Source organism: Podarcis raffonei, chromosome 3, assembly GCF_027172205.1.
Source record: "Podarcis raffonei isolate rPodRaf1 chromosome 3, rPodRaf1.pri, whole genome shotgun sequence".
NCBI classification, from domain to species: domain Eukaryota; kingdom Metazoa; phylum Chordata; class Lepidosauria; order Squamata; family Lacertidae; genus Podarcis; species Podarcis raffonei.
Window position 1 is genome coordinate 96,992,281 of NC_070604.1, and position 15,413 is coordinate 97,007,693.

At 40.8% G+C, this 15,413-nt stretch overlaps 1 protein-coding gene across 13 annotated transcripts in view; it reads left to right on the forward strand.

Annotated features, from left to right (window-relative positions):
• Nucleotides 1-15,413, forward strand: part of ESRRG (estrogen related receptor gamma) — a 484,515-nt gene that overhangs the window by 403,803 nt on the left and 65,299 nt on the right. For all 13 annotated transcript variants that reach the window (XM_053383169.1, XM_053383167.1, XM_053383178.1 and 10 more), the window contains one exon: nt 12,448-12,558. In XM_053383169.1, coding sequence (XP_053239144.1) covers nt 12,448-12,558 — 111 coding nt within the window. The remainder of the gene's footprint in view (nt 1-12,447; nt 12,559-15,413) is intronic.

The window sequence follows — 15,413 nt, forward strand, 5'->3', positions numbered from 1 at the left end:
CTCAAAAACAAATTGGCGGATACATGATATTTATTTTTCTGGCTTGAGAGCAAATTGGTAGGCATGTGGTATTTTTTAATTTAATTAAAATTAAATTGTATATTATTAAGATTATATAATCATAGTTACTTGTTTATTTATTTGCAAGATTTCTTTTGCACTGTTCAGCAGAGCTGCCAAGAGCAGTTTGCAAGAACAAGATAAAAAATACAAATAAAACAAAAACATCACATTTAAAAAGTTCATTAATACACACCAACTGTATTAAGCATTTTGCTTTTGGTCACACAAGCATGCTCTAAAGCAAAATGTATGGATACACACTACCAGATTTATATACAAAAGTCCTGGTGGGGCAATGATACTATTTGATGTTTTCATTCTTGTGGTGTCTTTATCGCTCAACAAAAATAACCCCTTTCTGTGTATCCCAAAAAATTAATACACAGATGTACAGATTTTAATATATAGATATTTTGGTGAATCAAACATTGGCCCTGATCCAGTAAGGCATAATCTACATATAAAAATAAGCTTTTGCACTGTGCCTGTGAGCACTTGAGTAAAACCTTCCACATCTGGCCTCCTGCATGATCTCTTAGGTTTAATCCAGGGATCTATAGGAGCAAAGCAGCCAGCTGTTGCACTTGAGGACCATTCCCCCCCCCCTTATAGAGGAACTAGCTCTGTTGGTACAGCCTTTCTCATTACAATGATGTTACCCAAGCAATTTCACAAGGATAATTTTTTTTATGGATATACACACCTGCCAGCTGTCATTTAATGGGGTGGATTCATGAGAAATATTTTCAACAGGACATTGAGAAGATAGAATCAACTGATAATGACTTTATTGTGGCAAAAGTGGAAGTAGGCCTTGGGCCTTTATTGGTTGGCGTACAGCTTTTGTATTTAAAGCAAGCTTGCACAAGTCTGAGCCAAACCAGTCTTATATTGTGGCCTGCCAGTTGCTTGACAGAAGAAGAAGAAACAAAAAATTGAGGTTTGATAAGTCCGTGGTGGTGGGCCAGCATACAGTCCCCTTGGAACGGAACACCACACACCATATAGCAGACCTGGTGTAAGGACCAGGCTTGTTCTAAACTCGCAATATATTACCTTAATTTTGTACCCTGTGGTACCAATGGGGATTGTCTTGTCCACTATTGACTATTCTGACTGGCTGTCCATTGCCAAAAATTTGGCTCCATAGATTCAAAATTACTATGTTAATGGAAAGCTGCTAATATGACAGGGTCTGACAAATAAATTCAGCAGGTTCTTTCCCAAAAAGGCTTCCAGGATGAGACAATGATAATTTTCCAAGCAGAATATAAAGTGTCAGATCACTTTTTCTGAGTTTCAAAATTCCACGTGAAAGTATATAGATTCTGTTTTATTCATGCATTTACATACTTCCTGGATGAATAATGCTTCACAACAACAAAATGAAACCATTTATGACAAAGACAGCCTGAGGCTAGGTAGGGTGAGGTGATATCATATAGGGCAACGGTGCTTCCCCCCACCCAGGGGTTACTCAGTACAGTGGTACCTCGGGTTAAGTACTTACCGTATTTTTCGCTCTATAACACGCACCCGACCATAACACGCACGTAGTTTTTAGAGGAGGAAAATCCGTAGGCATGCCACCCGTAGGCATTTCCTCCATAACACGCACAGACATTTCCCCTTACTTTCTAGGAGGAAAAAAGTGAGTGTTATGGTGCAAAAAATACGGTAATTCATTCCAGAGGTCCGTCCTTAATCTGAAACTGTTCTTAACCTGAAGCACCACTTTAGCTAATGGGGCCTCCTGCTGCCGCTGCGCCGCCGGAGCACGATTCCTGTTCTCATCCTGAAGCAAAGTTCTTAACCCAAGGTACTATTTCTGGGTTAGTAGAGTCTGTAACCTGAAGCATATGTAACCTGAAGTGTATGTAACCCGAGGTACCACTGTACAGGCAACTATTTTTGTTGTTGTTAAAAAGTGTGGCACTTACTGTTACAACTTCATGATGAGTACCGGCACCTATTTTTCTAGAAAAAAGCACTGCAGGGTAATGAATGTTTGCTAGATAACTATGTACTGGGTATGCTCTTTCTTCCCTCATCATCTGCTATCTGATATAGTTGCTTCATTTTGCTTAATGGTTGGGGTGGTTCACTTTCCCACATGTCTGAGGGGCTACAAACAATAGAGTCTCCATGTAGTAAGTACGTAGTGGTTTTACACCCTGACTATATATTGTCAGGGATAGAACATTGTGACTTTATCTTAGCATCTGTCAGGGAACACATCTTGTTCTAGATGTGTCAAATGTCTGGATGTTACACTCAGTGCTTTTTTCCATTAAAAAAAATGTTTAGGGGTACAGTGGTACCTCGGGTTACATACGCTTCAGGTTACAGACTCTGCTAACCCAGAAATAGTGCTTCAGGTTAAGAACTTTGCTTCAGGATGAGAACAGAAATCGTGATCCAGCAGCGTGGCAGCAGCAGGAGGCCCCATTAGCTAAAGTGGTGCTTCAGGTTAAGAACAGTTTCAGGTTAAGTACGGACCTCCGGAACGAACTAAATACTTAACCCGAGGTACCACTGTACTCTCATTTTGACTCAAGAAAATCACCATTTTATATTCAAATCCTCGAAGCTACTAACATGAGTTTGACCAAACTGCGGGAGGCAGTGGAAGACAGGAGTGCCTGGCGTGCTCTGGTCCAGGGGGTCACGAAGAGTTGGACACGACTAAACGACTAAACAACAACAACAACAACAACAAATAGTTCAAATCAGGAAAAATAAACACAGTAAATGGACAAAACTACAAAGATTCACAAAATGTTTAGGGGTATGTGTTCCTCTACATCCCCCCCCCCCCGAAAAAAGCACTGGCTACACTGATACACTGTCTGACATCCTACCTTGAGATATATAGACTGTGCTGTCAGCTCTGGCTCACAGAAGATACTCCAGTTCCTGTCTGCACATTACACCCTCCAGGCAAAGCTGCACTCAGGCACATGTGACTTAGGGCTAACAGTCAGGTGAACTTAATTTAGCACTTCTGTTCCCTGGTGAAATAAATTATTATGTACTGCAGGTAGATTTTAAAAAACTACTACTACTATTTGGGTGGTGTTGTGTATATATTGTTTGATTAAAGCAAATGTAAGCATGGGCATCTTAAGGAAGCACTTCTCACCTATTGCTGCACCAAATGCTATTGCCCATTAGGAGATTAAACCTAAATGTTTTGTGATGGGAGCAGGTACTTGGCTCTTCTGCTCACATTAATCACTTGGATCTTTGCTTTGACTTCTGGATCCCCAAATAAATCCTGAAACCTTCCAGGTTCTAAATGAAATAGTGCTTAGCTGCTTATTATTTCTGAAACTGATATTGAGATCCTGATTTCATGCTATCAGTACTTCACAGTCGGATTACTGTAATGAATTTTATTTCGATCACACCATATCTCTTGTGAGTTGCTAGTAAATGGTCCAGAACTTAACAGTTAGACTTCTTTCTTTTGAGGTGTCACTATCTTATCACTTGAATTCTTTTCACTGGAAAGCTTTACCAATGTAACTTAGAATCTAGACCTACTGTTGACCTTCAAATGGCATCAGCTCATTTTTAGGCTTCTCCCCCGCCCCCCTCAAACTCACAGCTCAGATCACTTAATTAAAACTTTGTACCAGCAAGTTTCAGAATGTCTCCCTCAGTGGTCGTCAATGAATCCCTTGCTGTCGTTTTCTCAAGGAGGTCAAACTAGGCTTCTTTTAGTTGGCTTTAAAGTTGCAGCAGTCACCTGTCCATCATTGCACCGGCAAGACCTAGGAAAACAAAAGCTTTTATGATGAAGAAAGTAGGTGTGGTTCTCAAACTTGATTACGCATTTGACATAAATCCATAGGCACCTGATACACCCATAGTGTAAGTGGAGGGCATGCTGCTGAGCTGGCCCTTAGTAAAGGTCCATTGAGCCAAGCTACTACTCCTTCATGGGATATGGTAGCATATAATGTATGCATTTGGAAATATCTGCTATAGAAGTACGGCTTTAGAATACATGTGGGTGATTGCATGTCTTCATATCCTCTCAAATTTAATACTCCATGTATGTAAAAACATACCATTTTAGCCTTCCTTCACATCCTCTTTCCTAGTGCACTAATTTTCCATGGACAGGGAGTTCTTTATATGGTAAAAGGTAAAGGTACCCCTGACCGTTAGGTCCAGTCGCGGACGACTCTGGGGTTGCGGCGCTCATCTCGCTCTATAGGCTGTTTGTCCGCAGACAGCTTCCGGGTCTTGTGGCCAGCATGACTAAGCCGCTTCTGGTAAACCAGAGCAGTACACGGAAACTCCGTTTACCTTCCCGCCGGAGCAGTGCCTATTTATCTACTTGCACTTTGATGTGCTTTTGAACTGCTAGGTGGGCAGGAGCTGGGACCGAGCAATTGGAGCTCACCCTGTCGCAGGGATTCAAATCGTCAACCTTCTGATCGGCAAGCCCTAGGCTCTGTGGTTTAGACCACAGCGCCACCTGCGTCCCTTCTTTATATGGAAGCACATTCTAACATATGATTGTCCTGCAAGCTGAAGTGGTACCGCATGGTTGTTCTGAATGTGTAGTTTAATTGGGATGGAATCCCTGACTAATAGAAGTTCAAGTAGATTGGGGACATCATGTAGGTGAGTCTGTGCTGACAGTAGGGCTCTGATTGAAGTCCAAGTGCACTCTTTCAGTGCATACAGTTTGCTTTTGATATGTAAATGGGTATGTCTGCCTGTGCTGTTCTCTCACCAAATTGCACTACACACAGGGATTAGCATAAGGGCCTTGCATGGCTGACTTGTGCTGTGGAGTAAGTAGCTACGTTGTAGTTGTTCCGCCATCTACTTGACATAGGAATAGCCTGCTGGATCAGCCCAATGGACCATCTAGTCCAGCATCCTGTTCTCATAGTGGCCAACCAGATGCCTGTGAAAAACCAGGGGACTGCTTATTTATGTACTCTGCTACACATGATTGAACTTATAGTTTATAGATCTGAATATTACTGGACTAGAACTGGGAAACATTACATCTGAGTGATCCAGGTGTTGGATAAGTATGCAGTATCCTGTTCTTGGATTTTTATTTTTATTCATTTTTTTGCAGACGCTATGTCAAGCATAACATATACAGTCCTCCAAGTCAAAACTGATTTTTGTGTCTTTTATTCACTGATGATATTTGAAAGGCTTGACCCTAAATCATTACTCCTCTTTTACTGTTAAAAGTGCTGCTTTGAAATGTGTTTTCCATTATGTATTGAATTACTTGCAGCTGAGAATTGGCTAGGAGATGACAAATTCCTTTTGTACGGTAGTCCCACAAGGCTAATGTTGCTATTCCTGCATAAGGAAAAAAAGTCATGTTTCAGTGCTAGAATTTAGGATTCTCTGCACCTATGTAATGTTGTATGCAAGACTTCGGGAAAGAAGGCTCCATGGGGTCTGATAAATGGTCAGCCATGTACTGCACGCCCCTTGAAGTGGAGTATGGTCCGGAAGCGTGGTCATACTAAACCAGACCATTAGGATTGGCTTATTTACTGTTACAGTGGTACCTCGGGTTACAGATGCTTCAGATTACATATGCTTCAGGTTACAGACTCTGCTAAACCAGAAATAGTACCTCGGGTTAAGAACTTTGCTTCAGGATGAGAACAGAAATCATGCTCCAGCGGTGCAGCGGCAGCGGGAGGCCCATTAGCTAAAGTGGTGCTTCAGGTTAAGAACAGTTTCAGGTTAAGAATGGACCTCCAGAACGAATTAAGTTCTTAATCAGAGGTACCACTGTATCTGCAATGCATTTGCAACAAATATACTGCTCTCAATTGCAGTCTCCTTTCTGCTTTTTCATACAGGATTAATTAAGATTGTTTACTTGGTGGTAAAGATCTGCTATAATTTTGGAGTCAAAGATATAATCTTGGAGTCAATGATATTTTAAAGAAGCCAATCAGAAATGGTTTTGAACTTAGGAGACAATCTTAACCAGAAATGTGACCTGTTTTAATCAGAGGTTGGGGCTAAACTATAAACTTAAAATCATATTCATGCTTACTTGTGTTAGATTCAGTTAGATGCAAATTCTGGTCCTTGGTACACTCTGAATCAGCTGTTTTAAAGGCCATGAATAGTGGGTTTACTTTGATTACACTGAAGAGGTGATAATGGCACTGTCCCATGTTTAATGCAACATTGTTAGATGTCCTTTCTCTTTTGTATTAAAACATTCACCTAGTCTTGAGCAGAAATAAAAGGTTCAAAGCTTGTCAGCATCAGTTTTATAGATAGCCATTGAAAAAAATAATAATGAGATATTGGGTATTGTAAGGCTCAAGGGCTGTCTTGCCAGACTCATTTATTTCCATTCACCTTTTGTCTGAATTGCAGACAGAAGACATTCAATTAAAATGTGTCACCTGTTATGTGTGATCTAATTTGTATTTGTAAATGGTACAGATTAGAGCACCAAGCTTCACATGCTCCCAACTTTTTGAAACATGTGCAGAACAGCTATCTCTTTGGGAAATGTTGGGTGTGTTTGCAAGAAAATTCACTGTTTGTTTATGGTTCATGGTACTGCATTTGTATCTGGTATTAATATTTTTATTCAAATCACTTGTACACCACCCTGGAATCTGTTAAGATAAAGTGCAGTTTTAAATAAAGCAAATAAGTAAATAATCTATGCTAAGCTGGTCCAAGTGTGCTTATTAGATGCATTTCAAATCTATCCTTAACTAATTAGTATATGGAGTATGTGTAGACCCTGATGTACAAACGTTAGTTACATTTTCTCCAGCCATCAGTAGCCATAACCTTTTGATGCAGACGTTCTGTTTTTTCCACCATATTTCAGACCCCTTGGCCTGGATCCAGAGAGCTGCTTAAACTTACTCAAGGCTCTTGTGCTGGCTTTTATCTTACTTTTCACTGAATAGCTGATCCCCATGCTGCATCACAAACTACTTTAAAAACTCCTCTCACTTTCAATAGTAATTTGCCATGGATGTGAGGTGGGTGGAGAAAAACTTGATGCTAGTTTTAGAGTTCTTTGGATCCTAGCCATTATTATTTTTCTGTTATAAATATATTACACATCTGGTTGGCCACTGGGAAAACAGGATGCTGGACTAAATGGGTCATTGGCCTGATCCAGCAGGCTTTTTTTGTTCTTATGTTCTTTCTTCTCTGAACTATCAATTGCATTCCTTATATACAAGTGTAAGCTGAAGACAAGAGAGTTGGTGCCTTTTAAGGTTTCCTATGCTATACTCAGTAATATGCTTCAGATTGCAGATAGCTATCAGGAGACAAAAACTGACTTCCCTTGCTAATTGTTAATTCAGCAGTAGAGCAGGAAAGCTTTAATGTGAGCCATAGCTTTTATCTTTTTTGATGACTTAGGATTCTGTTTTTTTAAAAAAAGCCTGGCTAATGGACTTGCATTTTGCATCTCTAGATTACTTTTTTTCTGTATTGTGACTACCAATGTACAACTGAATAATTTCAGACCTATTTAGCATGGCCAACAGGCTCCTGTAAATATAAAAGTCCATGTTTTTGTTTTTCTTCACACAGTTTTTTTCTAGTGTGAATTGCAGTGTTGTAAGTACGGTAGGTAATAAAACCACAGTGTAACTTGATTTTTATATAAGCAACTGTTTTTCCTTCTGTGGAATTAGGATCTAATTTGTGTGGACCCAATACAATAATCCACCTGAGCCATGCAGATTACGAAATAATGCTGCATAGTTTGTTATCCAAATAAGATTGAAAAAAGTTGCCTCATTTAGATAAATGAATGTTTATTCAACCTGCTTGGCATTCTTGTAAATATATACAACATGTGGGTCTTAGTGTGTTTACATTACCCATTTAGAGTACTGTACAATGAAGTTGCGTGTCCTCTGATACATTTCACAGCTTTACACACACACACACCGCAGTTCACATCAGCACAGCTTCGTTAGTACAGTGGTACCTCGGGTTAAGTACTTAATTCATTCCGGAGATCCTTACTTAACCTGAAACTGTTCTTAACCTGAAGCACCACTTTAGCTAATGGAGCCTCCTGCTGCCACTGCGCCGCCGGAGCACGATTTCTGTTCTCATCCTGAAGCAAAGTTCTTAACCTGAAGCACTATTTCTGGGTTAGCGGAGTCTGTAACCTGAAGCGTGTGTAACCTGAAGCGTATGTAACCCGAGGTACCACTGTATCAAGTTCGTCACTATTGAGCAACATTGACACACCCTTTTGGATATGCTTCTGGTGTTACCTAGAGAGGAAGAATATTTATGTTTGAAACGCCTTGGGAAATATGCAAACTGCCTTATCAATAAAACTGTCTTGTACCCATTTCTTTGAGTAATGGATCAGGTTTACAGTCTAGTTTGCATCTTTGTCACTGGAGGCCCAAGTGGCCTCTGTGGGATGGAATGTCTTTCATCAGCTAAAGCTGGTGCACCAGCTGTGCCTTCTGTGAACAGCGAGGCAATTCATGCTCCCTTAACATCAAGGATTGACTAATTTAATACATCATCTGTGGGGCTACTTTGGAAGAAGGCTCCAGAAACTGAAGTTAGTTCAGAATAGAACCACTAGGCTACTGTTTGGGACTGGACACCGCAACAGTGCTTAATAGAGCTGCATTGGTCTGCAGCCCATTTTCAAGTCCAATCCAAAGAGCTGGTGCTTATCTATAAAGCCCTACATTATTTTATATTCAAAGCCATACACTGCTTGATGCCTAGGTTTTGTTGTTGGCATCCATCTGTCTCAGGAGAGTATGCCTTCAGGGATAAAGTCAAACTGTTGGAGAGCTACAGTGCTTGCTATGGCTGTAGAGACCAATACAGGAGAGACATGCTTTATTGCAGGTGGGATAGATAAAGGTGTCCAGTATTGCTGCTACAGGTGCACCATGGAGTTTATTCCCTCTGTGTTCCTTTCAGCAGACATTCTTCCTCTGGTCACTGCTGTGGATACACAACCTGTCTGTCTCCAGGCACTGCAATCTTCTGAAAAGGATTTCCATATGGTGGGGTTAATGTTGCAAGCCTTCATGTCATGTTTGTAGATGCAGAGTTAGTCTGCCAACAGGCCTAGTGCCTGCAGCCAGCTTCCATAGAGCACATCCTTGGGGATCCTGCCATCTTCCATTCTGTGGACATGATGAAACCAGAGTAGACATCACTGAGACAGAAGTGACAACATGCTGGGAATGTGAGTTTGGGAGAGCACATCTTGATTTGAAATGCTGTCCAGCCATGTGACGTCAAAAATCTTCCTGACACAGCGCATATGGAAGGCATTGAGGCATCACTTTTGGTGGGTGTAAGTTGCCCATGACTCACTTCCATAAAGCAGTGTGCTCAGCACACAAGTCTGGTAGACCCTCATATTGGTATTGGGCGTTATCATCACATTCTACCCTACCCTTTTGGAAAGGTGAGACAAGCTATTGCCACAGCAGCCTTGTCAATATGATTCTCTCTCTCAGTGTCAATGGAAAATTTGCTAGTTATGATAGAGCCTGGATAGACAAAATTGTCTACCACCTCAAGTGAGTGGTCATCAGTGCTGATGCATGGAATGCTATTGACATCCTGACCCAGGATATTGGCATAGCTGTCAACTTTTCCCTTTTCTTGCGAGGGATCCTATTCGGAATAAGGGAATTTCCCTTAAAAAAGGGGAAACGTTGACAGCTATGGATATTGGTCTTCATCAGGCTGATGGTGAGGCCGAACTCCATGGAGGATTGGGCAAAACATCTGATGAGTCTCTGTAGAGCTTCCTCAGAGTGTGCTGTCAAGGCTGTGTTATCTGCAAACAAAATCTCATGGATAAGAACCCACCACAATTTTGTATTGGCATGGAGACATGCCAGGGTGAACAGATCCACATCACTCCTTGCATGGATGTACATACCGTCTTCAGTTGAACTGAAGGCATGCGAGAGCAACAGGGATTAAAATAGGCCAACGAGAGTTTGAGCAAGAACACATTGCTGCTTCACGCTGCTTTTTGTATGGAAGGCGTCTGAGGAGACCCATCTTCCTGGGCAGTGGTGTGCATGTCCTCATGGGAGGACATGATCATGTTGTGATGGGCATCCCATCTTGTGGAACAGTGTGAAGAGTCCTTTTCGGCTGATGAGGTCAAAGGCCTTCACCAGGTCTATGAAGGCAATCTACAAGGAGTGTCTCTGCTCTTGGCATTTCTCCTGCAGTTGGCGCAGTGAGAAAATCATGTTGACTGTTGACCTCTGAGCTCTAAAACCACATTGCGACCCAGGATAGACCCTGTCAGCAAGTGACTGCAGTATTAAGCATGGTGATTCCATGGTAGTTGTTAGAATAATCACAGTCACCTATGTCCTTATAGAGGCTCCAAATGCTGAGGTTGTGCATATCTTGTGGCATGGATCCCTTTTCCCAACACTGCAAGAGAAGGCCGTAGAGGTGTGTCATGAGGGAGGAATTGAGGCAAGCTTTCAGCACTGTTGGGATTCCATCCTGTCCTGGGGCTTAACCACATGCCTGAAAGATGATGGCATTTTTCAGCTCATCAAGGGAGGGAGGAATACCCAGCTCTTCCAACACAGGCAGAGTCTGGATGCTATCAGTTGCTGTGCTGGAGACCATGTTTTCCAGGGAGTACAGCTCTTGCTAGTGTTCTGCCCATTGCTTCATCTGCTTGCTGCAGTCTGTAAAGCTCTCTCAAGACAAGGTTTTCAGCAGTGCAGTTTTCCTGACTGTTGGTCCTTTTTCAGAAATTAGTATAGCCACAAGGCAGAAGAGGTTTAAGATCAGACTTTTCTTTCTCCTAGATGAGCTATCTTCACTGGTTAATGAGCACCATCTGCCCCTCATTTCCTCAACAGCACCTGCAGAAAAAGCCTTCCTGGCCATTGGACTCACTATTAGTCTCATCTGCTCAGTCTGCTGGAGTCTGTCTTTGCATGCAAGGGATAGGCAAATCCCTAAATCACCAAGGGTTTAAGAGCCATTGGGTACTCTCACCTTGTTTAGTCAGCCAGTCAAAGCTGTTTCCTGGGATGTGGCCACTGTCATATGCTGATAGCTTCTAGGTGCCACAGGTGAGGGCTGACTGCATTGTGGGGACCAGGGTGAATGAACTACCCAGATAGTCTCCTTTCAGCCGTCACGCTGTGAAGATCCCTCGACCTCTGGTGTGACATAAATCAGTGACCCAAGTCTGCTGACATGGGCACACTTTACTTAGCAGAGCAAACTGCGCAATGAAAGAGGCTTGAGGCTTGTGGAGACATACTAACAAACTACGGATTTATTAAACATAAATCAGGACAAAGAAACATGTCTCTCTTTTCCATCTCTTCTGAGAGAGAGAAAAGCAAAAGCAAAAGAACACTGTGGAAGTTCTGGAATGTAAACAGACATGTGACATGTAACAGTTCCATGTCTGTAACTAAAGGTGGAATGGAAAATTCCCAAAAGGGAGCACAACATGTCTTCCAAAAGAGGTACTGCTCCTCCCTTAATACTCCATACACCAAGATATCCCCTACCCCTAGCCCATGTGCTGAGATCATTGGTGAAGGCTGTCCTTTAGGTGTCCAACATCTGACCTGAAGAGAGGAAGAGAACATTTTCAGTGATGGCACCCTGGTTATTGGGCTTCCTAACTAGGGAGGCTTGCCTGGCACCCACTCTGCTATCTTTTTGGTGTCAGATAAATATTTTTAAAAATGCTTACAGGCTTTAAAGTTCTGCCTGTTAATTTTAACTGCTGCTTCATTGCTGGTTTTATTGTGATTGTTTTGTTTTGCTGTATTGCACTGATTTTGTTGCTGATTTCATGGTAAGAATGGTCCTATGAATATAAGTGGGGCTTGCAACAAAATGTTGCAGTGTGAAGTGTTTGTTGCTTAGTGTTCTAAAAAATTAGCCATGCACTCCTGCGGGACACATCGTTCCATTCCTGCTTCCACCTGGCTTTCTGTGACACACCATTCTAGCCAGCATTTTATGATCACTGAGTGCACACATTCTGCATCGAGTCCTCTCTTTCTTAGCACCCCATTTCCAGATTTTTGTACTTGTATTTTTGTACTGGGGCTTCCCCAGCATACTGATTTGATATGGGTAGTGCTGTTTTACCTGTATAAATGTAAGCACTTATGCCTCAATACCAGAAATAGCAGGAATATTTCCTAACACTTTTGAATTGGTGTAAAGCTGAAGTTGTTGAATTTTATACTGTGCCCATTTCTTTCACTTCTTTCAATTTCAAACAATCTTGAACTTTTACTGTTTTATTGGAAAGTTTCATCATTCCATAAGATATTTTCTTCCAAATGTTTTAAACACACCTTTCTTTTTTTGTCTCACCTTCAGGAGTGCGCCTAGACAGAGTACGTGGAGGTCGTCAGAAGTACAAGCGCAGAATAGATGCAGAAAATAGCCCATACCTGAATCCTCAGCTAGTTCAGCCAGCCAAAAAGCCATGTAAGTAAATCAGTTGGTGGTTTTTTCCTTGGTACGTATACATGAGGTTGCATCGCAGTAAAGCAAGAAGCATCCAAAACGAATCATATGCATTATGTTCCTTATCAATGATGATTTTGTAAACTATTCATATCATCCGTATCCTTTCTCTGAAGAGTCAAGAAAAGACTCTTTTAAGGGTGAGAGCTTGCTAATGCACAATTTATGCAGTGCAAATTTTACATTTACAGGTGATCTTTATTTTCAGTGGTACATAAAACAGCTCATGCTGTGATCATTAGTTCATTGAAGCTTCTAGTCTCAGATTTTACAAGAAAGTGATTTTTGCAGTTTTCACTAACTAAATGAGTTTGACTGCTCAACCTCCCAATGAAAATACATTAGGAGCCTCATTAATTTATAGCAATAGAAGGCTGACACACTACTAGCTAGTATTAGATTAAAGCAGGAAAGTGCTACACCTACAACATGCATAGGGAGGGTGTTAATGTTCTCATATGCAGCTGATATTAGAAGAAAGAACAAGATACAGTTTGATAAGCTAAAGGCTTATAAAGCCATTTGTACAAATCATGCAGAAGCTGCTAATTCTCGAAGAAACAAGTTGGGTAGTCCACAAAAACAAGAATTAGCAGCCAACAGCACTTGTGAATTCTTTTGTATGTCACTTTCAAAATAGCTGTTTTGGTGTCTAAGCAGTGGCAGAAGCCTCCAGGCTACAAGAGCCTTCACTTTGGACAAGAGTAATAAAAGGCTCCAAGGATTACCCTGATGGCACTTACCTGCTTGTGTATAAGAAAAAAGCAGTATGTTGTTTTTCACCTCCCATTCCCCAGTAGGGGACACTACTGTGTGCATTACGCATGAGCATATGGAGACCTGGAAAGCAAATAAACAGAGTTTGAACTGTAAGCAAAAGGGCATTTTAGCTATGTCAAAGGGAAAAGAAACCAGTTTTACATAAAATTAAAGCTTAAGTGAACATATGGCATCGTTTCCTTTTGCCTTTCCAAAAAACATTATGCTGATTATACCTTCAATTGTCCAATCTGGCATCTTCCACACAGTCTGGATAAGCTGTTCCACCACTCTGTAAATACAATCTAGGGTTGCATTAAGCAGATTTTGCGCATTATAATAAAAACTTTCTGATAATACAATAAAATTCAATAAACTCTAATGCTTAATTTCATTAGAGGTTTAGATTTTCTGGATGCACAGATTGCCAGCTTTTCATTTGTTTTATATTGTGCCATTGAGTTGAATTGCTGACAGCTCGGCACATGCACTCACAATTAAGCCTTTTTATCACAGACATAGGTTAATGTGTCCCGGCTGAAAATGTGAGGAATTGGAAGGGTGCAATCCACCAGTAAGTCGTCTTGGGAATGCCCCATTAAAATGAACAGGCACTGTACAAGAATACTACTCTGCTCTTTCACAGCTCCCATTCATTTCAAAGGGAACTATGTAGTATAACTTTTCAGTGAATTGTCTTCCCTGTGCCTAGCCAAAATCATTGAGATATTACACAACATGCAAGAATTTAATGAAACACATTTTAGAGGATTCTGTTGCTCAAGATAAACTAGCTTCCGGTCCTCACATGCAGTCCTTTATTTAGATATTTATTTAATGGCTCCCTAATCATTTTTCTTAGTTCATCCTGTAAGAAACACATATAGCATAACTTCTTTTCGGTTCTTTTGCATCCGTCCCAGCAAGTGTCAAGAGTGAAACAGTGAAATCACTTTGACTAAAGAAGTAGCCAGGGAGATTTTCTGGGTTCTGACAGATAGTCTGAGCACAACAAAGGCAGTGGAATGAAAATTGGGTTTTATTGATTCTAATTAGGGAAACGTTAAATAAGATTTACCTAGGAACCGTGCTTGTGGCTATTCTAACTGATGCGGCTTCCTGAGCACATTCAGAATGCCCCTGGATTTGTACTTTCAATACTGACAATGCTTTCCCCCCATAGCGAAATAATAGAGATTAGGAAATGTTCACAACACACACTTTTTTATTATTATTTCCTTTCTTTTCACCACAACCCAGTGGTCTGCCTACAGGTCTTGTCATGTTGTCAGAACAATGGGTATGAAAACTCTGTGAACCTTAAATTAAACTGTACAGCATCCTGAATCACTGCACAAAGGGAAATGTTTAAGGGAAAAATAGAGAATATTTCATTTTCTACCACCCCATCCCTAAATATGCTGCTCTCATCCATGCTTTTTTTAAATAATTAACTTGGTGAGTCTTTGGCACTTCAACAAATTTGTTAAAATAGTTACTAGATTTCAAAATCCAAGCAACTCACATCTCCTCTGCATACATTTTATTACTAATACTAGACAAACCTTGGACTTTAAGAAAAGAAATATTTAAGAAAAGTTGTGAAAATATTTACTTGTTTGTTTTGGTAATTTTGTTATAGGAAGCAACCCTGGGTAATAAAACAGTGAATTAATGGAGGAGTGTGTGTGTGTGTGTGTGTGTGTGTGTGTGTCTGTGTGTCTGTGTCTGTGTCTGTGTCTGTGTCTGTGTGTGCACTGCAGCCAACAGTTTAACATCATCACTGAAAGCTGTTTATCAAGAAATACTAAAACTGCTATCTGTCACCTTTAGATGAGATAAATAATACCCATTAATTAGTCTGAGAATAGTAGAATGTTGGGGGAATTTTGTTCGTTTGTTGGTGTAGCTTTAGTAGTTCTTATGAAACAATGAGCATATGACTCTAGGCCTGTTGCTACGTACTGTAATACCAGATCAGCTTTTGAATTTCCCTCCTCTGTGATTTGAATACATAATCTACATTAACTAGAATGGTCAAACTGTTGAAACAATCT